This window comes from Pelophylax lessonae (genome assembly GCF_965119305.1).
Source record: "Pelophylax lessonae genome assembly, chromosome: 6".
Taxonomy (NCBI): domain Eukaryota; kingdom Metazoa; phylum Chordata; class Amphibia; order Anura; family Ranidae; genus Pelophylax; species Pelophylax lessonae.
Genome location: NC_138773.1, coordinates 294,962,161 through 294,976,348, shown reverse-complemented (window position 1 = coordinate 294,976,348; position 14,188 = coordinate 294,962,161). Strand labels below are relative to the sequence as shown.

General features: G+C 44.9%; 1 protein-coding gene across 2 annotated transcripts in view; it reads right to left on the bottom strand.

The window, feature by feature from the left end:
- Positions 1–14,188, bottom strand: part of THSD7B (thrombospondin type 1 domain containing 7B) — a 925,167-nt gene that overhangs the window by 167,032 nt on the left and 743,947 nt on the right. For both annotated transcript variants that reach the window (XM_082260936.1, XM_082260935.1), the window contains exon 18: positions 9,613–9,766. In XM_082260936.1, coding sequence (XP_082117062.1) covers positions 9,613–9,766 — 154 coding nt within the window. The remainder of the gene's footprint in view (positions 1–9,612; positions 9,767–14,188) is intronic.

Sequence of the window (14,188 nt, the reverse complement as noted above, 5' to 3'; positions counted from 1 at the left end):
GACGGGTTCGGCCGAACTTTAAAAAAAAGTCCGGGTCCGTGTCCCGGACTTTTACCGAACTTTTCCCGGACACCGAACCCCATTGAAGTCAATGGGGACCCGAACTTTAAGGCACTAAAATGGCTCTAAAACACCAAAGGAAAGGGCTAGAGTGCTGCAAATGGCAGCAAAACGTAATTAAGAGCATGGCAAGTGCTCTGCAAACAAATGTGGATAGGGAAATAACTTAAAACAACAAAAAAAAACAGAAAAATAAAACAATGTTCTTCTTCATCTCTGAAGGACGAGGTCCATATGGAGTAGGAGGGAGGTTGAGGTGGTGGTGGATGTGGCGGTGACATAGGCGTGCGCACAGGGTGTGCTGGGTGTGCCTGGGCACACCCTAATCACCTAGGGCACATAGCATTGCCAGTGAGGAGATGGGAAAGATCTCCCTGGGACCTGCTCTGCTCTATTTCTCCTTGCCTACAGGTACATGGCCCCGATACATTACTCTCCCTGCTGGCAAACACATGCATGTGTATTTCAACTTTGGGGTGCACACCTTAATGCAATAGGCTGCGCACACCTATGGGCGGTGTAGGTGGAAGCGGCGGTGGAGGAGGACCAGGGCCGGATTAACAGCATCATGGGCTTGGTGCTGAGGATTTTGAAGGGCCTTAAGGGCCGTGCCTTGCCATGCACCCAGAGGAGGAAGGGTGCAGCCATGCATGCCTAATTCAACATGGGATGCTGTCTCTGAAGCCCATAAACACATCCATGCATCGCCAACTGTCCCTCCTTGTCCGGCCTTCACGCTGTGTGGGGAGGTTCTGAGGGTGCTGCCTGGGGAAGCGAGCATAGAAGCCAGACTTCTGTGTTTACAAGTGACAGAAGAGCGGTAACAGTGAATATGGCCAACCCGGGGCCTATATAAAAGGTAGGGGCCTGGAGCTGCAGCTCCAATAGCCCCTACATTAATCTGGCCCTGAGGAGGAGGACGAGGTAGCCAACACTGCTTCTTTTCAAAAATTTTAAATGAGGGTACACCCCAAAAGAGTGAGAAAGAGCAAAAATGGAACAATGGGTGGGTAAGGTCGGTATCCATTGCTATTCTGCATAAGGTACGGAAAAGTCCCGTGGGATCCATGCCTGGTTCATTTTAATGAACGTGAGCTTGTCCACATTGTCTCTGGACAGGCGGCTGCGCTTGTCTGTTATAACGCCCCCAGCCGCGCTAAATACCCGTTCAGATAATACACTGGCTGCAGGGCACGCCAGCACCTCCAAGGCGTAAAGGGCAAGCTCAGGCCATGTGCCCAATTTGGAGACCCAGAAGTTGAAGGGGGCAGACCCGTCATTCACTACATGTAGGCGTGTGCACACATACTGCTCCACCATGTTGGTAAAATGCTGCCTCCTGCTAAGACGTTCCATCTGAGCTGCTGGTGCTGCTGTTTGTTGTGGCGTGCTGACAAAGCTTTTCCACATTTCGGCCATGCTAACCCTGCCTTCTGAGGTGCTGGCGGTGCCCTGGTTGCGTTGGCGACCTCCTCCTCCTCCTCCTCTGCCTTGTGCTTCCACTGTGGCCCCGCTGTCAGATGGGAATGCCAGCAGCATGGCGTCTACCAGCGTGCGCTTGTACTCGCGCATCTTGCGATCGCGCTCCAGTGAGTGAATTAAGGACGGTACGTTGTCCTTGTAACGGGGATCCAGCAGCGTGGCCACCCAGTAATCAGCACAAGTTAGAATGTGGGCAACTCGGCGGTCGTTGTGGAGACACTGCAGCATGTAATCGCTCATGTGTGCCAGGCTGCCCAGAGGCGACGAAAGGCTGTCCTCTGTGGGAGGTGTATCGTCCGTGTCCTCTGTATCCCCCCAGCCACGCACCAGTGATGGCCATGAGCTGGCCTGGGTGCCACCCTGCTGTGAACATGGTTCCATCTCCTCCTCCAGCTCCTCCTCATCCTCCTCATCCTCCAGAACTGTGCCCCTGCTGGACAATTGTGTCCCTGGCGTTTGTGTGTGCAGGAACCCACCCTCGGAGCCCCTTGCGAATGACTGCCCTGAAAGCCTTTGAAATGTTACCTCTTCATCCTCCTCCTCCTCCTCCTCATCCTGTGCCACATCCTCTTCCATCATCGCCCAAATTGTTTTTTCAAGGAGGCATAGAAGTGGGATAGTTAAGCTGAGAATGGCGTCATTGCCACTGGCCATGTTGGTGGAGTACCCAAAACAGCGCAACAAGGCACAATATATGCAAATGTCAAATATGCAAACTATGCCGCAATTTAATGTTTTTTACACCAAAAGGGTGTGTATTGAATAGCGGAATAGGATAAAAAACTGTGTATCTCACACGTACAAACACAGACTAGGCCCGATTAAATTTTTTCCTACCCTAAAGGGAGGATGAGGAAGAGGAGTATGGAACATGCAGCACCCTCAAATCTTCAGAAGTATGAGATGAACCCCAAAAACTTGGAAAGGTGGATCTCTCTCACACGTACCAACACAGACTATCCCCCAATTTAACTGATCCCCAAAGGTTTTTGATTAAATAGCGGAATAGAAAATATGATCCAAAAAAAGTGTATGTATATCACACGTACACAACCACACTAGGCCCCAATTACTATTGTTTGTACCCCTAAAAGGCTAGATGAGGAGTAGGGGGAGTATGGAACAGGCAGCACCCTCAAACCTTCAGAAGTATGAGATGAACCCCAACAACTTGGAAAGGTGGATCTCTCTCACACGTACCAACACAGACTATCCCCCAATTTAACTGATCCCCAAAGGTTTTTGATTAAATAGCGGAATAGAAAATATGATCCAAAAAAAGTGTATGTATATCACACGTACACAACCACACTAGGCCCCAATTACTATTGTTTGTACCCCTAAAAGGCTAGATGAGGAGTAGGGGGAGTATGGAACAGGCAGCACCCTCAAACCTTCAGAAGTATGAGATGAACCCCAACAACTTGGAAAGGTGGATCTCTCTCACACGTACCAACACAGACTATCCCCCAATTTAACTGATCCCCAAAGGTTTTTGATTAAATAGCGGAATAGAAAATATGATCCAAAAAAAGTGTATGTATATCACACGTACACAACCACACTAGGCCCCAATTACTATTGTTTGTACCCCTAAAAGGCTAGATGAGGAGTAGGGGGGGTATGGAACAGGCAGCACCCTCAAACCTTCAGAAGTATGAGATGAACCCCAACAACTTGGAAAGGTGGATCTCTCTCACACGTACCAACACAGACTATCCCCCAATTTAACTGATCCCCAAAGGTTTTTGATTAAATAGCGGAATAGAAAATATGATCCAAAAAAAGTGTATGTATATCACACGTACACAACCACACTGGGCCCCAATTACTATTGTTTGTACCCCTAAAAGGCTAGATGAGGAGTAGGGGGAGTATGGAACAGGCAGCACCCTCAAACCTTCAGAAGTATGAGATGAACCCCAACAACTTGGAAAGGTGGATCTCTCTCACACGTACCAACACAGACTATCCCCCAATTTAACTGATCCCCAAAGGTTTTTGATTAAATAGCGGAATAGAAAATATGATCCAAAAAAAGTGTATGTATATCACACGTACACAACCACACTAGGCCCCAATTACTATTGTTTGTACCCCTAAAAGGCTAGATGAGGAGTAGGGGGGGTATGGAACAGGCAGCACCCTCAAACCTTCAGAAGTATGAGATGAACCCCAACAACTTGGAAAGGTGGATCTCTCTCACACGTACCAACACAGACTATCCCCCAATTTAACTGATCCCCAAAGGTTTTTGATTAAATAGCGGAATAGAAAATATGATCCAAAAAAAGTGTATGTATATCACACGTACACAACCACACTGGGCCCCAATTACTATTGTTTGTACCCCTAAAAGGCTAGATGAGGAGTAGGGGGAGTATGGAACAGGCAGCACCCTCAAACCTTCAGAAGTATGAGATGAACCCCAACAACTTGGAAAGGTGGATCTCTCTCACACGTACCAACACAGACTATCCCCCAATTTAACTGATCCCCAAAGGTTTTTGATTAAATAGCGGAATAGAAAATATGATCCAAAAAAAGTGTATGTATATCACACGTACACAACCACACTGGGCCCCAATTACTATTGTTTGTACCCCTAAAAGGCTAGATGAGGAGTAGGGGGAGTATGGAACAGGCAGCACCCTCAAACCTTCAGAAGTATGAGATGAACCCCAACAACTTGGAAAGGTGGATCTCTCTCACACGTACCAACACAGACTATCCCCCAATTTAACTGATCCCCAAAGGTTTTTGATTAAATAGCGGAATAGAAAATATGATCCAAAAAAAGTGTATGTATATCACACGTACACAACCACACTAGGCCCCAATTACTATTGTTTGTACCCCTAAAAGGCTAGATGAGGAGTAGGGGGGGTATGGAACAGGCAGCACCCTCAAACCTTCAGAAGTATGAGATGAACCCCAACAACTTGGAAAGGTGGATCTCTCTCACACGTACCAACACAGACTATCCCCCAATTTAACTGATCCCCAAAGGTTTTTGATTAAATAGCGGAATAGAAAATATGATCCAAAAAAAGTGTATGTATATCACACGTACACAACCACACTAGGCCCCAATTACTATTGTTTGTACCCCTAAAAGGCTAGATGAGGAGTAGGGGGGGTATGGAACAGGCAGCACCCTCAAACCTTCAGAAGTATGAGATGAACCCCAACAACTTGGAAAGGTGGATCTCTCTCACACGTACCAACACAGACTATCCCCCAATTTAACTGATCCCCAAAGGTTTTTGATTAAATAGCGGAATAGAAAATATGATCCAAAAAAAGTGTATGTATATCACACGTACACAACCACACTAGGCCCCAATTACTATTGTTTGTACCCCTAAAAGGCTAGATGAGGAGTAGGGGGAGTATGGAACAGGCAGCACCCTCAAATCTTCAGAAGTATGAGATTGTGTTCACTGTACCCCACAAAGATTGAGTTCACTGCACCCCACAATGATTGTGTTCACTGCACCCCACAAAGATTGTGTTCACTGCACCTCACAAAGATTGTGTTCACTGTACCCCCCAAAGATTGTGTTCACTGCACCCCACAAAGATTCTGTTCACTGTACCCCACAAAGATTGTGTTCACTGCACCCTAAAAGGATGTTGTTCACTGCACCCCACAAAGATTGTGTTCACTGCACCCTAAAAGGATGTTGTTCACTGCACCCCAAAAAGATTGTGTTCACTGTACCCCCCCAAAGATTGTGTTCACTGCACCCCACAAAGATTGTGTTCACTGCACCCCAAAAAGATTGTGTTCACTGTACCCCCCAAAGATTGTGTTCACTGCACCCCAAAAAGATTGTGTTCACTGTACCCCCCAAAGATTGTGTTCACTGCACCCCACAAAGATTCTGTTCACTGTACCCCACAAAGATTGTGTTCACTGCACCCCAAAAAGATTGTGTTCACTGTACCCCCCCAAAGATTGTGTTCACTGCACCCCACAAAGATTCTGTTCACTGCACCCCACAAAGGATTTTGTTCACTGCACCCCAAAAAGATTGTGTTCACTGCACCCCAAAAAGGATTTTGATCACTGCACCCCAAAAAGGATGTTGTTCACTGCACCCCAAAAATGATTTTGTTCACTCCACCCCAAAAAGATTGTGTTCACTGCACCCCACAAAGATTGTGTTCACTGCACCCCAAAAAGATTGTGTTCACTGTACCCCCCAAAGATTGTGTTCACTGCACCCCACAAAGATTCTGTTCACTGTACCCCACAAAGATTGTGTTCACTGCACCCCAAAAAGATTGTGTTCACTGCACCCCAAAAAGGATGTTGTTCACTGCACCCCAAAAAGGATGTTGTTCACTCCACCCCAAAAAGATTGTGTTCACTGCACCCCACAAAGATTGTGTTCACTGCACCCCAAAAAGATTGTGTTCACTGCACCCCAAAAATGATTTTGTTCACTGCACCCCAAAAAGGATTTTGTTCACTGCACCCCAAAAAGGATGTTGTTCACTCCACCCCAAAAAGATTGTGTTCACTGCACCCCAAAAAGATTGTGTTCACTGCACCCCACAAAGGATTTTGTTCACTGCACCCCAAAAAGATTGTGTTCACTGCACCCCAAAAAGGATGTTGTTCACTGCACCCCAAAAAGGATTTTGTTCACTGCACCCCAAAAAGATTGTGTTCACTGCACCCCACAAAGGATTTTGTTCACTGCACCCCACAAAGATTGTGTTCACTGCACACCAAAAAGGATTGTGTTCACTGCACCCCAAAAAGATTTTGTTCACTGCACCCCAAAAAGATTGTGTTCACTGCAGCCCAAAAAGATTGTGTTCACTGCAGCCCAAAAAGATTGTGTTCACTGCAGCTCACACACAGAAAAATGGATGTGGATCACTGACACCTGCCTATCTCCAATCCCACACCACACAGCAATATCGATTGTAGTTTGTAGAACACAGTTTCCCTAAAATTCAGCAGACTCTGTCCCTAACAGGATTGAGAAGAGATCGTAGATCAGGATTGAGTGCAGATTCACCCCACCCCCCACACAGCAATATCGATTGTAGTTTGTAGAAGACACTGACCCTATAATTCAGCAGACTCTATCCCTAAAATGCCTACAACTCGCCCTGCCTAAACACTCCGACCTGTCCCTCAATTCTATCCGGACACAAATGTTTTTTTCCTGCCTATCTTTCCCTAATCAGCAGCCAGCACATTGATGTGTGCTCTGTCCCTTAGCTAAGCAGCAGAATGACGCTGCTGCGGCGGCTGCCTCGAACTTATAAAGACTTGGTCACATGCTTCAGACGGCCAATCACAGCTACTAAGACATTTGCAGGCATGGCTGGGATGGCTTAAGGCACACCAGTTAAACGATTGTTGATTGGCTGTTGAAAGCCCGCCATGAAAAGAGCGCCAAAGCATGCAAAACCCGGAAATAAAACGACCGAACACGGATTTTTACCCGAACATACAGTAAAGTGTCCGTGTCCGTGTTCGGGTAAAAAAAATCCAATTATTCGGTACGAACACGAATAATACAGTCCGTGTTCGCTCAACACTAATAAATAACAAATATTTGTAAATTTTTCAATTGCAATTTTTTACAAAATGGTGAAAACTGAACGTACACAAAACTATCAATAACCAAATTTCTCTACAAATCTGGAGGTTTTCATTTTTTATTTTCAGCTTTCAGAGTTTTTGAAGGACCCCCCCAAACTATACATTTTCTGAAAGCAAAGGGCCAGCAGAATAAATAGAAGGTGCTACTGATTTTTAAGGCCCCGCGATATTTGCGCAGCTGTTTACCAAACAATATTTTCGCTAGAAATGCACTAAAATCATTATTAGCAGATACAAACACAGCAAGTTTTACAAAACTCCTGCTAAGCTCCTACTAAATATAAAAGCTAAACCTGTATTGAGTTAATAACAAATATTTGCAAATTTTAAATTGTGCCTTTTTGAGAAATAGTGAAAATAGGACGTACGCAAAAATTTCTCCAAAATCTGGAGGTTTTCCTTTTTCACTTACAGCTTTCAGTTTATAAAAGACCCCCCAAACCATATTTTTACTGAAAGCACATGGCCAGTAAAATAAAAAGAAGGTGTTACTGATTTTTAAGACACCGCGATATTTGCGCAAATGTTTATCAAACCAATATTTTCGCTAAAATTACAATAAAATCATTAATTGGATGGAATCATACATGGCAAAATGTACAACATTTCTGCAAAATTCATAGTTAAGATGAAAGTTAAACCTATATTAAGTTAATAAATATTAAATATTTGTACATTTTAAATTGCACCTTTTTGGTGAAATGGTGAAAACTGAAGGTACGCAAAACTGTAAATAAAAACAATTTACTCCGGAGGTTATCATTTTTCACTTACAGCTTTCAGAATTTGAAAAGACCCCTCAAACCATATATTTTATGAAAGCACATGACCAGTAGAATAAAAAAAGTACTACTGATTTTTGGGCCCTGCAATAATTGCACAAATGTTCATCATATCGCTATTTTCATTAAAAATTCACTAAAATCATTAATTTTGCACATAAACACAACATAACTTACAAAATTCCTGCTAAATTACTACTAAAGCATCGTTCACATGTGGCATACTAAAGTGTACGCCCATGGAGGGCCATGTTTACCCGCACAGGGATGCACAGGTGTTAGGCAAAAAGTGCATATTCAGCAAAGAGACATCCTAATCCAGTTAAGAGACGGCCTCATATATTTAGCAAAGAGACATCCTAATCCAACAAAGAGACGGCCTCAAATATTCAACAAAGAGACATCGGGGGTCAGGGATCAGCACTGGAAAGGCAGAGGACAGGGATCAGCACTGGAAAGGCAGAGGACAGGGATCAGTACTGGAAAGGCAGAGGACAGGAATCAGCACTGGCAGGGTAGAAGACAGGGATCAGTACTGGAAAGGCAGAGGACAGGGATCAGCACTGGAAAGGCAGAGGACAGGGATCAGCACTGGAAAGGCACAGGACAGGGATCAGTACTGGAAAGGCAGAGGACAGGGATCAGCACTGGCAGGGTAGAGGACAGGGATCAGTACTGGAAAGGCAGAGGACAGGAATCAGCACTGGCAGGGTAGAGGACAGGAATCAGCACTGGCAGGGTAGAGGACAGGGATCAGTACTGGAAAGGCAGAGGACAGGGATCAGTACTGGAAAGGCAGAGGACAGGGATCAGTACTGGAAAGGCAGAGGACAGGGATCAGCACTGGCAGGGTAGAGGACGGGGATCAGCACTGGAAAGGCAGAGGACAGGGATCAGCACTGGCAAGGCAGAGGACAGGGATCAGCACTGGAAAGGCAGAGGACAGGGATCAGCACTGGCACGGTAGAGGACGGGGATCAGCACTGGCACGGTAGAGGACGGGGATCAGCATTGGAAAGGCAGAGGACAGGGATCAGCACTGGCACGGTAGAGGACGGGGATCAGCATTGGAAAGGCAGAGGACAGGGAACAGCACTGGAAAGGCAGAGGACAGGGATCAGCACTGGCAGGGTAGAGGACAGGGATCAGTACTGGAAAGGCAGAGGACAGGGATCAGCACTGGAAAGGCAGAGGACAGGGATCAGCACTGGCACGGTAGAGGACGGGGATCAGCACTGGAAAGGCAGAGGACAGGGATCAGCACTGGAAAGGCAGAGGACAGGGATCAGCACTGGAAAGGCAGAGGACAGGGATCAGCACTGGAAAGGCAGAGGACAGGGATCAGCACTGGCAAGGCAGAGGACAGGGATCAGCACTGGCAAGGCAGAGGACAGGGATCAGCACTGGCAAGGCAGAGGACAGGGATCAGCACTGGCAAGGCAGAGGACAGGGATCAGCACTGGCACGGTAGAGGACAGGGATCAGCATTGGAAAGGCAGAGGACAGGGATCAGCACTGGAAAGGCAGAGGACAGGGATCAGCACTGGAAAGGCAGAGGACAGGGATCAGCACTTTGGGGGAGGGGGGAGGGGCGTTACCCACCCCAGCACCCCCTAGATCCAACCATGAAAGTCAATGCCTGTAGAACAGTGCCTCTACCTTTGTGCAGTGGCTCCATGGCCCCCAGTTGGACATCACACATTCTCCTAGGCAGGATAGCGAGCAGTTCTGTCTTGTGGAAGGCGTCTCCAGGTGACTGCAGTATGTACTGTTCACAAAAGCGTCTTCGGCACTGTCTGATATATTCACACACCTACAGAAAGCACAAAGATAAAATTATTTGTTATTTGACGCCACGCCAACGAGACATTTGAGAGAATTGCTTTAAAGTGTTTTGGAGTTCTGAGCATTACATGCATGTATGACCGGGCATATATACAATAACATGAATAAAAGACATCTATTACTTCATCTCTGCAATCATAAATACACTTTTAAATGTATTTTTTTTTACTATGCAAACAATTTAAATCCCTGACATTGGACCTGGTTTAAACCTATGTACAGCAGAGCTCCGAGAATTGGTGAGAAGTAGTGCAAGAAGCATGCTGATAGGAGAAGAGGGCAGAGGAACAGAGAGATGATCTCATCAGTCTGCTGCTTCTCCTTTCACTGTCCAATACTAGGCTGAGAGTAGGAAGATGACCTATAGGTGAAAGTGGAAGTGTAGCAGAGAAAGATCAGGTCCCCTCTACTACCAGACAGGACTGTGTGAATCTCAGGACAGAATGGACAGAAATATAAATCCTTTGGCAGGTAATACCGCTCTCATATATGTATTTCTCCTGTGTATTTAACCGTTTGCCTTGAGGTCAGCTGTAACTGATAAAGCCTGCTGGTCTTTATACGAATATTATACAGTCTGTGCAAATTCAAAACTAACATTTTTTGTAAATACTTAGGGACGATTATTTTTACTATAAAAATGACAATCCTTCACATTGAATTTCCATCATCCGGTGTCCACCAAGCTCGCTGTCTAACAGCTGTCTCCTCTTTTATGTCCTCCATATGAATAAAACAAAACTCGCCTGCTCAATCTGCCTCCCTGTCTGAAATAACCATCCATGTCCATACTAGTCTAATATATATCATCCCCATTCATGGCTGAGGGGGGATACTTAATATCGCTTTGGTTTTACCCCCTTAATGACCAGGCCATTTTTTGCGATTCGGAACTGCGTTAGTTTAACTGACAATTGCGCAATCGTGCAAGGCTGTACCCAAATAAAATTGATGTCCTTTTTTTTCTTTTGGTGGTATTTGATCACCTGTGCGATTTTTATTTTTCGCACTATAAATAAAAAGAGAGCGACAATTCTGAAAAAAATAAAAAATAAATAACAATATTGTTTACATACTGCTATGTAACATTCCCAATGAAAAAAAATTAAAAATCACATTTTTTTCATAATTTTAGGCCAATATGTATTCTGCTACATATTTTTGGTAAAAAAAAAATCCCAAGTGAATATTGATTGGTTTGCAGAAAAGTTATCGCGTTTACAAACGAGGGGAAAGATTTATGTCATTTTTATTTATTTTTTTACTAGTAATGGCGGCGATCTGCAATTTTTAGCGGGACTGCGACATTGCGGCGGAAAGATCAGACACCTAACTGACATTTTTGACACTTTTGGGGGGACCAGTGACATTACTACAGTCATCAGTGCTAAAAATATGTACTGTTACTGTACTAATGGCACTGGCAGGGAAGGGGTTAACACCAGGGCCAATCAAAGGGTCAAATGTGTCCCTAGGGGGTGTTTTCTAACTGTGTGGGGGATGTACATATGGAATGAACACAGAGATCTGTGTTCCTAAATAGGAGGAACACAGGATCCCTGTTTTCATAGCTGACAGAACAGCGGTCTGCCATGTTTACAACAGCAGACCACCGTTCTGTCTCCAAGGGGAGAGATTACGGGTGCCCGGCGGTCGCTGGACACGCAGATCAGCTTCCCCCTGTGGCAAATGAGCACGCACCCCCACTCGCTGTCCCACGAAGCTATGTACAGTGGCGGGGAAGGGGTTAACACCAGGGGCAATCAAAAGGTCAAATGTCTCCCTAGGGGGTGTTTTCTAACTGTGTGGGGGATGTACATATGGAATGAACACAGAGACCTGTGTTCCTAAATAGGACAACAGCAGACCATAGTTCTGTCTCCACGGGGAGCGATCGTGGGTGCCCAGCGGTTGCCTGACCCACAGATCAGCTTCCCCTGTGGCAAATGAGCATGCGCCCCCACTCACTGTCCCACAAAGCTATGTACAGTTACGTTGTTTTGCGGGACAGAGCTGACCTGCCATGGTATATGTATTGCTGGCGATCAGCAAGTGGTTAAAACCTCTTATGGATGTAGTGGACAAGCACGCTGTTGGTCGTGTGATGAAACACATCTACCATTTCCATTCTCTTGTACCGTGTATCCAGATTTGTACAAATAAATTGTTGCTACTATCAAGTTATAGTTACATAGTTACATAGTAGGTGAGGTTGAATAAAGACAATAGTCCATCCAGTTCAACCTGTGTAAGTGTGTGTGGCCGTAATCATCTCACATACCCCTGAATGTTCTGATCCTTGAGATGTACGTCTAAGAGTCTTTTGTAAGCCACCATACTACCCGCAGAAACCACCTCTTGTGGTAGAGAATTCCACAATCTTGTAGCCCTAACAGTAAAGAACCCCCCACGTTGCCTGAGGTTAAAACGCTTCTCCTCTAATCGCATTGTATGCCCCCGAGTCCTCATGCAATCCCTGCGACTGAACAGCTTTTCTTCTAAGCCTAGATCCCCATTGAGATATTTAAAAATTGCTATCATGTCCCCCCTCAGGCGTCTCTTCTCCAGGGAGAATAAATCAAGGGATTGCAGACGCTCCTCATAATCAAGGTCCTCCAATCCCCTAATTAGTTTAGTTGCCCTTCTCTGGACCCTCTCCAGCTCCAACACATCCCTTCTGAGGACTGGCGACCAGAACTGGACAGAATACTCCAGATGCGGTCGGACCAGAGTTTTATAAAGTGGAAGGATTATAGTCTTATCTCTGGAATACATCCCTTTCTTTATGCATGCTAATAATCTGCTGGCTTTGGCAGCTGACGCTTGACATTGCATGCTATTGCCTAGTCCAGTGATGGCGAACCTTGGCACCCCAGATGTTTTGGAACTACATTTCCCATGATGCTCATGTGCTGCAGTCTAGTTGAGCATCATGGGAAATGTAGTTCCAAAACATCTGGGGTGCCAAGGTTCGCCATCACTGGCCTAGTCTATCATCAACCAAGACTCCCAGATCTTTCTCCATTTTTGATTCCCCCAAGGGTTCCCCTCCTAACGTGTATTGTGCTTTTATGTTTTTAGTCCCCAAGTGTAAAACCTTACACTTCTCCACATTAAACCTCATTTGCCATGTCGTTGCCCACTCTGTTATTTTGTCCAGGTCATTCTGTAGGATATCTGCTTCATGCTGTGCTGTTATTGCCCTGCCTAATTTTGTGTCATCTGCAAAAACTGATATCGAACTACTGATCCCGTCCTCAATGCTGTTTATGAATAAATTGAACAAGGTTGGTCCTTAGTTTTGGTGTGCGGCCACTTTCTCTTCATGTTCCTGTTATGGCGATCGGAGGTCCAGCACCCACGACTGATTGTGGATATAGATCCACCTGAGCGGTGTACATCTTCTTTTCAGTATTTTGTCTTTCCTACTGCCATTGTTATATATGTACTGAAATGTATGCATTCCTCTTTTGAGATGTTTTTACATATTTATATTACATGGATGACCCTTGTTCGGGATATTGCACCATGGAAAATGATGGCATGAGAAATATCTATGGTAAATACCATATAATAGGATATTTTTGGAATACAGTACATATTCTGTAACAAGGAACAGTGACATATCCACCCATTAGGGCCCATTCACACCACTGCATTATAAAACGCAACTGTGTTTTCTTCAAAGTCCATATTGTATTTTTAGTGGGTTTTTAATACATTGCGTTAAAAAGTAACCCAACACAAAATTTGTGAACAGGCCCAATACTGCCAGATTTATTAGGACCTAATTTGTAGGTCTTCTGAAGAGGATCATAAATAGTGAAGGTTCCTCAATGTAATGAAATGACTCCAGTCTGTAATCTTGTGGTTGGGAGCAATTATATTACAGAGAGATAAAAGGTTCCTCTACACCTGCAGTCCATTGGGATGATAAATGAGGGTATGCAGACTACACAACCAAAACACCGCGTCATACTCGTACCATGGAATGACAAACGTGCCATTAATGCATCAATGTATTATTTGATAAAATGCCCTTTTGCTCTATTGCCTACATTACCATCACATACATTTTCTCAGCCCATATATCATGTCCATGCTAAAAGCCCGATGTATTGATGTCAGCGGACAGCAGACAAATTCCCCATGTAAATATAAGGTGGCGATATATAATGCACAATGTCTCTTAACCCGGGCGATATGGAATGTTAACTAGGTTTGTACCTCAATTTCCAACCTTGCAGCTGTCTGTCAGCAATATTACCAAACACAGACACCTTGGAATAATTTTTGTGTTTTAGAACGCGGCTTTTAATACATCAAGCTCATGGTAGCGTGGAACAAATGCTTATGGATTTCCATATAAATAAGATTCCTTCTTTTTAAT